Source organism: Chenopodium album, chromosome 5 (genome assembly GCF_948465745.1).
Source record: "Chenopodium album chromosome 5, dcCheAlbu1.1, whole genome shotgun sequence".
Lineage (NCBI taxonomy): Eukaryota > Viridiplantae > Streptophyta > Magnoliopsida > Caryophyllales > Amaranthaceae > Chenopodium > Chenopodium album.
The window spans coordinates 10,762,423-10,777,221 of record NC_137838.1 but is presented as its reverse complement, the minus strand read 5'-3'; the positions used below and the strand labels follow the sequence as shown (position 1 = coordinate 10,777,221).

General features: G+C 34.1%; 1 protein-coding gene across 4 annotated transcripts; it reads left to right on the top strand.

The window, feature by feature from the left end:
* The first annotated feature begins 1,010 nt into the window (after positions 1 to 1,010).
* On the top strand, positions 1,011 to 14,613 carry LOC145631863 (uncharacterized). 4 transcript variants are annotated; one of them, XM_081684077.1, is made up of 15 exons: positions 1,011 to 1,195; positions 1,865 to 2,024; positions 2,394 to 2,625; positions 3,555 to 3,634; positions 3,915 to 3,953; positions 6,596 to 6,614; positions 7,835 to 7,888; positions 9,119 to 9,246; positions 9,328 to 9,396; positions 11,246 to 11,331; positions 11,910 to 12,019; positions 12,131 to 12,240; positions 13,437 to 13,481; positions 13,641 to 13,715; positions 14,222 to 14,613. In XM_081684077.1, the coding sequence occupies exons 2-15, from the start codon at positions 1,884 to 1,886 to the stop codon at positions 14,339 to 14,341; spliced, it is 1,308 nt and encodes a 435-aa protein (XP_081540203.1). In that variant the 5' UTR covers positions 1,011 to 1,195; positions 1,865 to 1,883; the 3' UTR covers positions 14,342 to 14,613. The 4 variants fall into 4 exon arrangements, with proteins under 4 accessions (XP_081540203.1, XP_081540201.1, XP_081540202.1 ...); XM_081684075.1 differs by having other exon boundaries at positions 1,861 to 2,024; XM_081684076.1 differs by having other exon boundaries at positions 1,011 to 1,207; positions 1,861 to 2,024.
* The last annotated feature ends 186 nt before the right edge of the window (positions 14,614 to 14,799 follow it).

Sequence of the window (14,799 nt, the reverse complement as noted above, 5' to 3'; positions counted from 1 at the left end):
AGTAGTTTTGCAAAATACAAATTACTTTGTAAGATATTACTTGGTTACTCAATGATTTTTACACTTGTTTAAGTGATTAACTGGTGTAAATTATGGCAGAGATCCTTGAAGAATTCTTTTTCTTTGTTTGTAAGATTAGCATAATGATCCTAAAAAGCTGGTCGGATACAATAATTTGAGAGGCCTAGTTTTTTGCATTACAAAGTCACACTAGAATTATTGTCCAAGAGATATGAGCTATGTTCAAATTTTATCAATTTTCTTGTTTTTTTAATCAATTTGTCCAAGAGAAATGAGCTAGTTATATCAATATTAACTTAAGCTAAGATTGAACCTAGCCAATAACCCTTTGGGTTGGTTATCGAGAGAGAATCTAGAAAAATAATAAAAAAATGAAAATGAAATTTTTGGAGAAAAAACAGCAATAACTCAGTTATACAAACAATAGATTATCATTGTTTTGTCATTGAATAAAAATATTGGCCTTGTTTGGCAATTGGCTGTTGGCTGTCGGTTGGTTTGATTGGTTTTTTTTTTTTGTTGGTGGTTTGATTTTTTATTGGTCTGAAAATATGTTTGGTAAAATTGGTTGTTGGATGTTATTAGTAACTTAGGTGGTCAAAAGCCAAAAGCTACTCAAGTAGCTTTTTCATTTTGGCCTAAAAGCCAATTTTTCAGCTGGCTGAAAAAGCTATTTACTAAACACAAATTTTGAATGTTTGACCAAACGAAAAAGCCAAAAGCCAATGAAAAGCCATTAAGCCTATTGTCTTGTTGATGATGTGGTAAATGGAGGTTATGACACATATTTTTTTTTTATCAACGACCAAGTTTTATTCACAATTTTAGCAGGTTGGGTATCAACTTGAAAAATCGAAAAAATTCCTCCAATAACCTGATGGGTTATTTTACGGTTGTCGAGTAATCAGTTTAGGTCAAGTGGGTCGGGGTTTTTTTAACACCCCTATAGGCCTAGAGTTAACAATAGACTATAGACCTTTTGCCCTTTTGGTGTCCTTTGTTGACCACAACCCAACCTCTAGAGTCCAGACTTGCAACCATATGGTTTACCGCCCAAAGCCTTCAAAGCAAGCAGCCTCATCTTCTCTGCTCACAACCCAATAACGCTCTCTGCTACACTACTCCATTAAAGGGTTCAAGCTCCAAGCTTCATACTCCACTGAATTGCAACAAGGTCAGACCTTTGGTTAGTTATTATCTGCTAATTTCAATTTTTAATACTATATTTTTGCCGCTAAGTTTATTATCTTATCGTCATTCTCTTAATTTTCGAATTATCCAGCAATTTCATTCAATTTTTCTGTCTTTCTTAGAATCAATTTTCATACCCTTCATAAAATTTTACGTAATTATTTTTGCCCATTATCTTGTTTGGAAGGTTAGTGTTTGTTGATTGTAAATTTGTAATTATTATTGTTTATTTTTTTGTAGAATTATGTTTTATGCCCTTGAATTGTTTCATACTCTATGTTTTATACTTAATATTAATTGATAGGGTTTCAATTGAAATGAACAAAAAAAATAGTGAATGTAGTGGGGTACTTTATACTTGATATTAGTAGTGATTTTTTTTTTTGAATGTGTAATTACCTTAGTGTGTTGGGGATAATATTACAATGACGACAACACCAAAGCCTTACTCCCAAAATGATTTGGGGTTGACTTACATAAATCGTCAGAAGGAATCGTACAAATATTAGAATTTAGTTTCTATTCCCTACAATGTATATCTGATTGAGCTCATTCTCTGATGAATTTTTTGCTGCTATTTTTTTTTTTTTTGCTGCTATTAATTCAAAAGAAAAGTTGACAAGTAACTAATTTGTTAGCTTTCAACAGGCAGATAGTGTTGGCATGAGTTTATGGCTTGCTATCGGTTTTCGCATCTTCATGTCTACTCAAGGCCAACTGGTTGCTTAGGAAAGAACTTTCTTATGCACAGTGTTGGCAGTAAGCTTTGCAAATCACATGTATTAAATTTCCCTCCAATTTTCAATGCTAAGGTGATTCACCTGGTTTGGTTGTGAATTCTGCTCTTTCCTTTACAATGTGGAGTTTCAGTGTGTTTTTATGCTATGTTGCACAGAATTGGATTTAGGTGTCATGTTTGACACGGTGTTGGATCCTTCAGCACTCCAGATTTTATATAATTTCTGTAAAGCCACTATATATTTGGGTTCATGTTGTATTGAAGTGTTGGAGGATCTGACACCCGACACTTGACGTACAATAGGGTGTCGAAGTAACAGATTTTATGCATTCTTTTACTCAGATTTATTCTGATATTTTTGAATAAGAGTGTATCCTAAGATTTAGTGAGCATCCAACTGATTGATTCTTGTTGATTTAACAATTACCAACTTTCTTTGTAGGGGTTTTCCAAGTTACTTTTCCATTCTGGAAGAGATATTACTAGATTACCCTTTGTGTCTTCTGGTAGCAATTTGGAAACTTCCTTGCAAAATGAGCAAGGGATTGGGCAACGCAAATATATGCAATTTGTCAATCCCAATGTTGCTGCACTAAGTGAGGCTCCTTCAAATGGTAGGGTGATGCTCATTGATGGGACCGCTGTTATATACCGAGCCTACTACAAGCTTTTAGGTATATTTTTCATGCACTTTTGTTTATGTGGGAAAAATAACTGCTTCTTTTTTAAGTATATATATGCTTTCATTATTTGTAAAACATTGATTTGAATTCTAGAAAGAAATAACTGTTGGCTAACTGTGCTTTAGTATTGTAATTTGGTTCATGTGCTGAACAGCATCTGTTACTACTTATATCTTATGTATGCTATAGATTAGTTGTGAATACTATTCTTAAGTTTAACTTCTTCTCAACTGTTCTTTTTTCTCTTTCTCGCTTACTGTACTCCCACTCCTTAAAAAAAAGGTCTAGGATAAATGAGTTCGGGACTTGCTAGATTTTGTATTTTATAGCTTTTTTTCCCTCCTTTTTTCCCGTGTTCCTTGTCTACCTATCTGAATAAACATTTCATGCCATGGTTGATTGCATGATGGTAACAGGAAAACCATTAGGACTCTGTATTTATTGGCGATTCAGTAATATTCCTCTAATCTTTTTAGATCATAAGTCGTAACATACTTTACTATTAGTTATAGTTCTTTGTTAAATCAGCTGCATTGCAAGCATCAAAGCATTTTTGAGGGCCATTTTGCCCATTGCTCAACTTTCTGTACTGGGGCTTATAATTCCATAACATAGTGAAGTATATGTGCTGTATGAGCAACGTCAATTAGCCATGCTTTTCGCTAAAATTATCAAAAATTTTATGAATCTCAGTCAATTTCAATCTGTGAATATGTGAATAACCCAAAAACGCATTCCTAAGAACAATTTTGATTGTTGCATTACTAAATGTTTTTATTTATTTATTTATTTTTTTAATTATAATTTACTTTTCTATCCCACATGTTTGCTGAGGTTTCCTTGATTTGGGCATGTTTTGTACCTGTAGAACAACTAGGATTGGTTGTTTTACATTGAATAATCTTTTCATGTTCTTCTAGCAAAATTGCACCATGGCTATCTTTCAAATGCTGATGGCAACGGAGACTGGGTTCTTACAATATTTGCCGCTTTATCTCTTGTAAGTTTTGTCACTCTCCCTTTTTGCTGCTCATGTATTATCGGGATAGTAGTTCATCTTTATTTATTTATTTATTTTTATTCCTGGCACTATCTTGCTCAAGTATTTCCTGTCATTGTTCCTTCACGTCTCTCTTTATTTTAATCAACATTATATTGGCGACCTTTATCTAATTACTATGTGATTATTATATTGTTTTTGAGTGTCTCAGCATGTAGGTTGAAATGCATGCTTCTATTTAATGCTTATTTCTAATGGCTAGTATTTGTCTGTCTTGCAGATAATTGATGTGCTTACATTCAATCCTTCGCATGTGGCGGTAAGGCTTTAATTTTATTTATTTATTTATTTATTTTCCAATTTCATTTAGTATTATTCTGTTTGATTTTACGTAATAATGCTTTCTTAGTAGTTGGAAGTTAGATTAAAAGTGCTTTATGTGAACAAAATTTTAATGTCAAAAGCATGCAATTCCTTGATATCTATGACCTGTCGATCTTGACAGTCACATAAACTTGGCATGATAATTATTCTACATCATTAGTGCAGTAGCCTCCACAGCTTGAATATTCATTCTTACACTCAGATTATAGTTTCAAATTCTAATCTGGATGTATCATGGGTTTATGGAGCATAGTATATGGTTTTAGAAAAAAACACTGCGAAATTTTGGGCAATGCAAGAAAGGAAGATGGCTTTAATAATAAGGAGCTAGACCTAAATTTTGTACACCTTAAAGCATTAACATTTCACATCAAAGTTTACCTTATTCTGTATGTTAAGATCAAGTTAATATATTATTCTACACTTGGAAGTTGACTAGTGCAAATTATAGCCAATCATCTCAATTTATGCACTGAGATAAAAAGCTTTGCAATACTTAATGCACGTACTGACTGCCTCTCTTTCTTTCTGCAGCTTCTATATTTTCTGCTTGGGGAGGGGGGGGGGGGTGTTGAACTTATTATCATCTCTGAGCTCATCCACTTAATGTTTATCTTCATCATGATGTCACCTCAAATCACCGAAGTCAATGACCAAATTGAAGCTAATTCAATTGCATTTGGGAATATATTTAACATAAAAGCATGTGACATGATTACTTGTTGTGTGTCAAACATGACCATGTGAATCAATTTTAGTAACTATACAGTATACACTACCAAAGGATGATGCTCTTTATGTTTTTTGCTTCTAGCTTGAGTTATGGAATTAAGGTAGATTGATTCATAATGAGATTTTGAGAACTAGGAAAATGATACTGTACATGTTTGTAGAAGAATTTTGTTGTTTCTCAGCAGAAATTAAACACTTTCTATAGCAGTTTTGTGTAGTGATGGCCATTCTTAGAAAGTGAGAAAAGCATTAAAATATACTGTGGTGGTATCTGATGGTGCCAAGTATAGAAATGTGTTAACTTTGTTGCAAGTCTTTGAGTCAACTAAGGGATGTGAATTTTGAAGTACTCGATTGGTTTGGATATATCTACTCTGACTGGAGTTGATTGGGATGATTATTCTGTGGATAGGTTATCAATTGGCAGGCTGCAGTATTTGGACTGTTACTTTTATTTATTCGGGACTTTGGTAGTGACTTTAGAGGAAAATCCTAGACGAAGTGCTGATCGTTATACTCTGTTTGAAATCAATCTTGCGAGGATGATGTGTGGGAGGGTGCTTATATCTTGTTTGGGGATATAATGCTTACTAAATCGCGTGTTCATGCTTCATGCCTCTGTTGCATGGAAACTCTATTTGGACTCAGGTCGCTTCCGAAAAGTTCAAGTTCAAAATGTGTTCAAAACGTGGCAAAATTTTTCAAATGTGGGGGAAACCTTACATGGCAAGTAGAGGAGAGGAAACGCCAGATAAACTTCTTTTCGAAGGAGGAATTGTGTTTTTTTGTCTGGGTTTACAGTATCTAAATGAAAAGGCAGTAGAGGAAGGGAAATAAAGAAAAATCCATAATGGGTGATTTGATCTGAAAGAAACAAAGCTTAGGAGGGAAAAGAATCTGCGATGAAAGAAATTGTGTTTTCTTATGCAAATTCTTTTCTTGTCTCAAGCTACATGTGGAATTCAAGGTCTCTATAGATGGTGATGGCTTTTGTTTGCAATGGCTGTTTCTAATAACAGACTCAAAAGTCAATACTAATTACAGCCAAACAAAGCCATGCCTCTGGATGCTTGTCTTATGACTTATGTTTCTTGGGTGTTGGGAGAATACCTCCATCTGCATTAGGTTTGGTCTTAATTGAACAAGCATTCTTAAGTTTTTTGAGTTGGATGGGATTTGTGCAGCTATGATCATAGGGCATCTGTAAGTTTGAATTGTTGATTTCAGTAAAGATAAAGGAAGGAAATTTGCAATTATCTGCTTGCGGGGCCATCTTGTGGGTGTTGTGGTCAGAGAGGAAATAGGATTTTGACAATAGTTTTATTAATGAATTGAAATTGTGACAAAGTTATTTAAGTGAAGAAAGGATGAATCTGAATAACAAACGTATTCAGAAATAGTAAAAATATTCAAGGTTTTGAAAGGCTTGATTCTCTTGCAATTCGTATATACAAACTGAAATTAAAAGGAACTCGCAATAAATTTCTTCCTACTTTCTCTTACCTTAACCACTGTTTATTGGCTTTGATTCTCTCATCTTGTTTTTCATGCTACTTCTAATTGAATTATGATGACAATTTGTAATATGCCCTCTCGTATTCCCGAATTTTTCAAAAGTTTTCTCTTTTATATAGAGGACTATTTATTTTTGCGTAACTCACAGAAGATAAAGCTCCCCCTATTTTTTTTTTCTTTCTAAATAAAGTGGTTTTTGTTGAAAAGTAATTAATTAAGAAGCTCCTACAAAGTGAGTACATTTCAGAAATTTGATTCTGAAGTTGAAACTTTTATGTGGTTTGTATGTTCTGTCGCCATCCTCTAATATGTTGAACTTAATTTGTGCAGGTGGTGTTTGACCATATTGGTGAGGTTTCCAGTCTGGCATTTTCATATCTTCAGTTGTAGGATGTTAGCATATCTGGGGCTAAGCTTGTGTCATCATATCTTGTATTTGTGTTTCTTGAATCAAAATCGAGATTTACATGAGTCTTGATGTCTTGATTGTGCACAATCTGTAGCTTCTTGACAGCCAGCTGATTGTAGCTTGCTTCTATATGTTGTTGAGGGGGTATGTGTAATTCTGATTGGTAGTGGTTTATTATGTTTTCTAATGATGCTATGGATGCAAGTTAAGAGACCGTAGTTTAGCTCCTTAATGACTGTAGATGGTTGGCTATCTAGAATATTTTGGGAAATTTGCTGTTGTTAATGGGGTGTGTACATGAATGGAAGTCATGTACGTTATACAATTGAATCATAACCTTGCTATGAAGTTGCACTAAATCGGTCAAGCTTTTTTACACGTCTCTAAGTCAGCTGTACCACTCTGTGATGTTTCTGATCTTTGACTAAAAAGGGAGGATGCTCTTGAATTTACTCTCCGTATGGAAGTTGTTATGCTCTTGTTAGATGTATTTGAGCAGAGAGCTGTCTTTTCTTTGAACTTTTGTGTTTCTGGGAGTTGGACAAAATTCATGATAATGTATGTTAACCAAAAGAAAATGAAGTAATTCCCTGAAGTGTTACCCTCAACTTCTTTATTCATTATAGTACAATACAATGGGTGGGGACTCTGGGTGTGTTGAGTTTATCTTCAGGCCATGGTGGGTAAATATTTATTGGAATTTGGCTGTGAGCTGGAAGCCAAATAGAGACACAATGGGAAGTTGATCTGATAGGTCAAGCTGGCAAAGTTGTCTAACTGATTTATCAGTTATGAATTATAAATTTTTGGTGTATATAATTGTTAACTCTGATTTGAAAATCGTTTAGTTGCCACCAACTTGCTGAGGAATAAATTAGAGAAATAAGATAAAATGTGTCTTCTGTTATTGTTTATCTTATTAATATGATCGCTTCAATGATCAACTTCTGCTGTATATAATTTAAGCATGGCTTACAGTGTGCTATTGTGCTTTAAAAATCTGTAATATGTGTGACTGCCAGACTTAGGTGACTTGAAGTTATATAATAATTGAATCAATACATTATTTTATTAACCTATATCTTTTTGAAACAGAAATATCATAATCATATAATTGAAAGAACTATTTTCATTTTTTTGATAGAGCTTTCTAATTTCAGGAAATTCATTTGCTGAAACTACTAATTCCTCAAAACAAAGCTTAACATTCAAAGGTATGCTTTCAATATATATATATATATATATATATATATATATATATATATATATATATATATATATATATATATATATATATATATTTTAAATCTTCATGTCTCTGGTCTCCCTGATGGAGAAGCAGTGGAAGGGGTGCAACTGTGCAATTGTGCCCGGAGGGAAAAACTAATTTGTAATTATCTTAATTGAAATTCTGCAACATCTTGTAGAAGTTTGGATTGTAAATGACTTCGAATCTACCATACATTTCCTGTCATTTTTCAAATCCTTTTTTCTTTTAATTCATTTCTGAAAAGATTATTCTTTATTCCTATCATTTGAAGTTTTGAACCAGAAAGAAAGAAGTGAGTGATATTTGGCAATCGTATAGGCACCACTACATCTCACAGTCCTTTTTATCTATCCCCGTGTATATAAGACTGGTCCATTCCATAGTATATTAGTGTTTGCACAAGTGTCCCAAAATATTGTAACCATATTTGCATCTGATTTTTGAATTAGAACAGTGCAAACTGAACGATTACATCTGCAGTGATATGTTTTGATTAATGTATTTGAGTGTGTGTAGTAATATCCAATTGGCACCCTTTATGAATATGCTTGGTGGTTGCTTCATTTAAGAGGATTGGGGGAGGACTAGAGGAGGTTAGGTCGATGTTAACTCAAGCTAGGTTTGTTTCCTCTGTGCAAATGAATGTTGGGAGAGAATCCTTAATTTTGTGATGCTTGACCTGTACCATTGTTTTTTAATCAGTTTGGGTAGTTAAGGCTTTACTTTGTTCTACTTTGAGAGTATTTTGATTTTGTACTATGTGATGTAATTGAATGATCGAGAATTCCTGTAGTATTAGTTTTTAAGAAAAAGTTGAAGATTGTCAAGGAGAAATGGAGAATTGATCAAGAAGAATCTGAAGGATTGAGTATTCTTCCATTAAAAAAACTAGATACATTTGTGGATGTCATTGATCAGTGGGAAGTTCTAATTTGTTGATTGCATAATTGTTTAAAATGACCAAATGCAGATTATTATGTTGTTTGTGGTGTACCAATATGTGGGCCCATGAAGAAGACTTATCTATCTTACCTATCAAATAGTAATTTTCAGTGAAGTAATTCTGTGTTATTCTGTACAGAATGTAAAAATATGTTTAAAATTTTCTTATTAAGGGTTATCTTCCATTTTGGTAATTGTGTGGACTGATGGTTTTAGCATTCTTTTGGTGAAGGCACAAATTTTCGCCACACCATGTATCCACAGTATAAGAGCAACCGTGGTCCTACACCTGATACTGTGGTTCAAGGACTTCAGTATCTAAAAGCATCCATCAAGGCTATGTCAATTAAAGTAATTGAGGTAACCAAATTAGTGTTGCAGCTGTAAATTTTAGATGAGTACTCTCTCCATATTGCCTTATTGTTGCCCTTTTGAAACCAGGTACCAGGTGTTGAAGCTGATGATGTTATAGGAACTCTTGCTTTAAGGAGTGTTGAGTCTGGTTACAAGGTCAGTTCCTGAGAAATAGATTGGAAATCTGAATTTTATCTAGCTGAAGTACATGGCTAATGCTGTTTACTTAGTATGTTATAATTGATTGAAGTTTTATTTAAAAACTAGTCTGTCTGTCTGTCTGTCTGTCACTAATCTGTCTAGATTGATTATGGATGAAGTTTGTGTAGTAAAGAGTTATTTCAACTGAAATTCAAGTAATTGTCTCCTGTGGAGCATTGCAGGCTTTGCAGCAATATTAATGAAGCCCTCTGTGTAAGTTTACGGTTTTAACTACGATAAAAAAGTTAACAAGTCACTCAGAATGCGACATTTGGCTCCAATTATACCAGAATCACAAAAAGTGATTAAAATTATTTAAATGCAGATTTTTTCCCTCAAAAGTTTGCTGCCTTATTTGCTTCCACATATAACACTATTCATTGGGTTTCAAAAGGAACTAAATACCACCATAGGGAATAGGGATCCCAATTCACTTTCCCCTTTTCTAAACCAGCACATTTCTGGGCTCACCAGGTTGCATTAAAGATTTGAATAAGAACCAAAGAAAAGGAACCAGGGGGTTAGAAAAATAAGATAATACTATCATCTTACCTCATTTTAACACTAGCTGCACGCCTGCACCAACTTTCATGGCTAAGTTATTTGATTATTCTTAGCAAAGAACTTATATGCGTCTCATGTATTGCTGTGTATAATATGAAAGACTCAAAGCTGATCTAGTTAGACCTGGCAAACGGGTCGTGTCATGTCGTGTCGTGTTCGTGTTCGGGTCATATATAAATGGGTTGGAGACCCCCTTAACACTGACACGACCCGTTTAATAAACGGGTCAGGAAGGCTGAACACGAACACGACCCGTTTAATAAACGGGTAACACGAATTTAACACGTGTTACCCGTTTAGTTAAACGGGTTGTGTTCGTGTAAAAAAAGAAACTAAACCTGTTTAAAGAAAAATCACCTAAAATAATAATTAATGGAGTTTAATATTCAATGTTAAACCACCTTAATTTTACCCAAAATATTACAGACCTGTAAATCTAAAATTCAAAACATTACAACAACTTTCAACTGATTTCCAAGTTCCAAAAGCTCCAAATTCATCCAGTCATGCACCAACTCAAACAAATTCCATTGCTTCACTTGATTTAGAATCCACATTATAGCTTTAAAATTAAAGAAACAAAAAATAACATTTCAAACACAAATTACTGCTAGGAGAGAATTAGATAATTGAATGAGAAGAAAAGAAACAAGAGACAAAGACCATGAAATACTACTATGGCAGCCTTGATGTTGATATGAAAGAGACGAAATCAAAGAGTCAGAGAGTGATTGAGAAAGAGTAAAGTGAGAGGAGGGTTTAATAATTTGTTTATATATGTCGGCTATGGTAGTGAATGAGATTAGGTTATTTTCACTTTTGGGCCATTTTCACTTTGGGCTGGTTAATAGTGTAATAGAAGTTATTTTTTCTAAATTATTAAATGTGTAAACAGGTTGACCCAAACACAACCCGTTTATTAAACGGGTTAACTCGTGTTAATTTAGTGTTACAATTTTCAACACTAACCCAACCCATTTATCTAATCGTGTCGTGTCGTGTTGACCCGTCTAACTAAACGGGTCGAAACTCCTCAACACTAACCCACTTTTTTCGTGTCCGGTTCGTGTCGTGTCAACTTTTGCCAGCTCTAGATCTAGTGACTGCCTATACGTATTGCATCATGACAGCCTCTTCATTCATTTGCAACTTTGCAATTCTCTAATTTTTGTTAGCATATATTTTTGTAAGATTGAAATTTACTCCATTTCTGATTTAGTACTAATTACTGTTGTGATAGGTCCGAGTTGTCTCACCAGATAAAGATTTCTTCCAGCTTCTGTCACCTTCCCTGCGTCTTTTACGAATTGCTTCACGTGGAGATGAGTTAATATTACTTTTGTCTTGACTTTAAAAACACTTTTCTTTCCTCTAATATCCTCGCTATAAGAGCTGATCATGCATGTCATGTCATGTGATTCTTGATTGAAATTGTATTCCAATGGCTAATAGTTTCCTCATGTCGTAAAAATTGGTCAAGATTTGTTATTGTGAATACCTTTATTGGCTTCATCATTATGTTTTGGTCAACATTGTCCCTGCTTCAAGATTTTTCTGTGTTGAGTGACCAAAGCACATGCAAATAGTTTATTTTACCTTTGGAGGGGTTGAAAGATTTTGTGATCTGTAATAGACTCAGGCTTGCTGGACTATCACACACCATTAACACAGAATACAGAGGGAAAGATCGAATCTTTGATTGAAAATATTGAAATACAGGGATTTGTACAATCTTGAAACTTCTGTTACTTTTCTTTATATGGAGATTTTTGAACAAACCAGGGGGTCATATGACATTTCCATTTTAAATATACTGTAAATGATATCTATTCAACTGTCTTTTCTTTGGCCCTTTCAGTTTTTTATGCTGTTATTCACATGATTTGGTGCTCTGGTTTGTGTAGAATGGTCTCATATGGCCTGGAGGATTTTGCCAAAAGATATGGAACTCTAAGTCCTTCTCAGTTTGTTGATGTTGTTGCACTTGTTGGCGACAAAAGTGATAACATACCAGGTTGGTTTGGGATGTTCTAGACTCACCAAATCTTTATGAAAGACTAGATTTCAATTTGTTTTGGTGGTTGATATAACGTGATTCTGAAATTTTGAGTCATTCCTGACACAGGGGTAACAGGAATAGGGGAAGTAAATGCTGTTCAGTTGATAACAGAATTTGGATCTTTGGAAGAATTATTGTCTAATATTGATAAAGTGCGAGAAGGCCATATAAAAGAGGTATGAGTTTGTTTGACTGAAAATCTAAGGGCAAGTTACTGATATATGTTTGACTGTGTGTTCATAGACTAGGTTAAAACATGTTATTTGCATGAGATACTTGAACTGTCTTTGGCAACCCACATGTGAACATTGTTTTGCTGATTGCTCTTCCTGGAAAAGATACAGAAGAAAATTTTTATTTAAATTTTGGATATGAGCAAACTTCATCATGCAGCTACTGGTTTAATGGTTTCTTAAGGGAGGGAGGGGGCTTGTGGGATTATGAAAAGAAGGTATTGAGATAATTTTAGGTGGGGTAGAATAATAGACTATTGGAAACATTAACTCTAGATATAGAAAATCAAAACGGCAGCTGGCAATTTAATTGTTGTTAAGATTATCATTCACTAATACCACCTTCGTTTCATTATGTTCTTAACATTTACTATTTGCACAATAATTTAGGCAAAGGAGAGAGAGTATAAAATGGTGGGTCGCACTAAGTAAAAGGGTGGGAGGAATTTAAAAGCGAGAAAGTGGATGATCGAGGAACTATTGGGGACTTTCTAACCAAGTATAGGATTTAAGAAGATGTCAGGATATAAACCTGCAAAACTTCTGCCAATGGTGTGAAAATACACATAATTTTGCATACCTTACATCTTTGCTTCATGTGATGAGGATATTTTAGGTGGATAAACTTTCTCAGCTGCTTCTGTCAGTTGCTTATTTGATTTCTAAGTAGCTGCCCTATTTAGTTATTAGACTCTAATGCAGTCTTGTTAGTGCTATTCCCAAATTAGTTATTTGATTTTTTAGGGTGGATAACCCCCTTTTTTTTTTTTTTTTTGCACAGAAGAGGCTTAATTATGCTTTTGTTTCCTTGCAAGGAGAACCTTCCTAGTGCTAGTGTCCTAAAAAATTGCGAAGTTTGAAACTTGAAAAGAATAAAAGGAAATCGGATAATTTTTTTTTTCTAAATTCAAATTTTAAAATTCCTTTTGGTTTCTGTTGTGGAAATCAGTAGCAGGAACTAGATTTGGGTTCTGGTATGTTCAACTGGTACTTGTCTAATAATTATTATCTATAAGGACATTAAATTGTGTGCTGGAGTGTGCTCTATAGCTTTTTTTCCTTAATATTGATACATTTTTCTTTGTTTTTGTTTTATTGCATGTTTAAGTATTCACTTCATTCCTGTTTTGACCGTGCAGGCACTGATATCAAGTACTGATCTAGCTCTCATGAGCAAAGAATTGGTAATTTATTCATCAAAGTTTTTTTGTATTGAATCGCTTTATGTGTGGGGATAACCTTTTTTACTTCACTGATGACAATTCTTTTCTATTTAGTTGAGAGAATTAGTGAGAGAGAATATTGTGGTGGCTTTCTTCTATTGACATATGATTGTCTTGCAGGCAATATTGCGTTCTGATCTTCCTCATTACCTTGTTCCATTTGCTACATCTGATCTGATATTTCATAAGCCAGAGGTTTGTATAAATATCATCATTGAAGTTTATGTTTTGCTCACTATAACCGTCTTTGGCAAAGTAAGCTCAGTCAAGTGAAATGGTGGTTACCACTTACCATGCCTTAAATAATCACTCGAAAGTGTTAGATTATGCAGGAGGATATTACCTTTGTAAATATGTCTAATCCAGAGTAATACTCAAATGTGTGTTTTGGAGGATGTGATTCTTGTGAATGAGCAAAGTATTGAAGTTATTGACAGACAAAGAGAGTAATTTAAGTCTAAAATGTAGCTTGGTGTTAAATTATCGGACTCTCCACTCTTTTGGTCTTTTAATAGAATTCTTTACTCTACCCATCTCCACTCTTTTGGTCTTTTAATAGAATTCTTTACTCTACCCATCATGGTTCTCGTTGAGACGGTTCCAGTTGCTACTAGCAATTGATATGTAAAGAGGCTCACCTGTGTACATGTAGGAAAACAATATAGCTGTTGAATGTCCTAATATATATTGTATAATTACAGGATGATGGCGAAAAATTCACAGCGCTGTTGAATGCAATCAGTGCTTATGCTGAAGGCTTTTCAGCAGATCCTATCATCAGAAGGGCACTCTACTTGTGGCAGAAACTGGAGAAACAGTAACAGAAAAACCAAATAGGCAAAGGCGGTTTATTTCAACCTGCTGCAAAGATCAGAAGTTGCCGATACATATCTTCCAGAGTGTTCAGGATTTACTGATTTATTTTTAGGCAAATTCTAGGTGTAAATTACCTTTGTAAATACATTATACATCTAATCCAGAGTGTACAATGTACATACATCATTATATGACCTGATACTTATTTAAAACAACAATATTAGTCTTCATGATTTGACAATTTTTCATAAAATGTGTGCACAGTTTCTAGATCTAACTTTTTTTTTTTTAACTGTACGAAAAACCTACATTATAAATTAACTTCTTTCTTTGAAGCATGTTTACACTGTTATCAAGTTCTCAGACAGTTCTGAGTCACTTTTGGTGGCACGGTTTGTGAGCATTTCAATTTGCTCAATAGGCTGTTTCTATCAATCTGTGAATTTACTGTCCTGTCTCTTTC